The following is a 272-nucleotide window of genomic DNA, read 5'->3' as shown; positions in this document are numbered from 1 at the left end:
TGTCCATGTCGGTGACAGTGAGATTCCCTTCTGGCCCGGCCGCCAGCCCCATCATGGCAAAGTTTTTGAGCAGCTCACAGCCAATGGCACCAGCTCCCACCTGCCGGGTCAGAGCCACTGCAGCTCCCCAGGCGCTGCTGCCTGCTCTGCAGCCTCTCCTGGTGCCCACCCCTGCTCACCACCAAGTACTTCTGGCGGCTCAGCAGCTCCTGGAAGGTGGCCCCGAAGACGGCGATCTGCCCATCATAGCGAGAGCCCCTCTGTAGGGATGG

The 272-nt window shown here is 63.6% G+C and overlaps 1 protein-coding gene across 1 annotated transcript in view; it reads right to left on the bottom strand.

Annotated features, from left to right (window-relative positions):
- Positions 1 to 272, bottom strand: part of LOC104404630 (ubiquitin-like modifier-activating enzyme 1) — a gene marked incomplete at its 3' end in the record, with an annotated part of 2,791 nt that overhangs the window by 563 nt on the left and 1,956 nt on the right. Inside the window, exons 7-8 of the mRNA XM_010013102.1 lie at positions 180 to 260; positions 2 to 100 (exon numbers count right to left, since the gene is read on the bottom strand). Coding sequence (XP_010011404.1) covers positions 2 to 100; positions 180 to 260 — 180 coding nt within the window. The remainder of the gene's footprint in view (position 1; positions 101 to 179; positions 261 to 272) is intronic.

The sequence above is a fragment of the Nestor notabilis genome, unplaced genomic scaffold (genome assembly GCF_000696875.1).
Source record: "Nestor notabilis isolate BGI_N333 unplaced genomic scaffold, ASM69687v1 scaffold25544, whole genome shotgun sequence".
Classification (NCBI taxonomy): domain Eukaryota; kingdom Metazoa; phylum Chordata; class Aves; order Psittaciformes; family Psittacidae; genus Nestor; species Nestor notabilis.
This window is presented reverse-complemented; position numbering and strand designations above follow the sequence as displayed.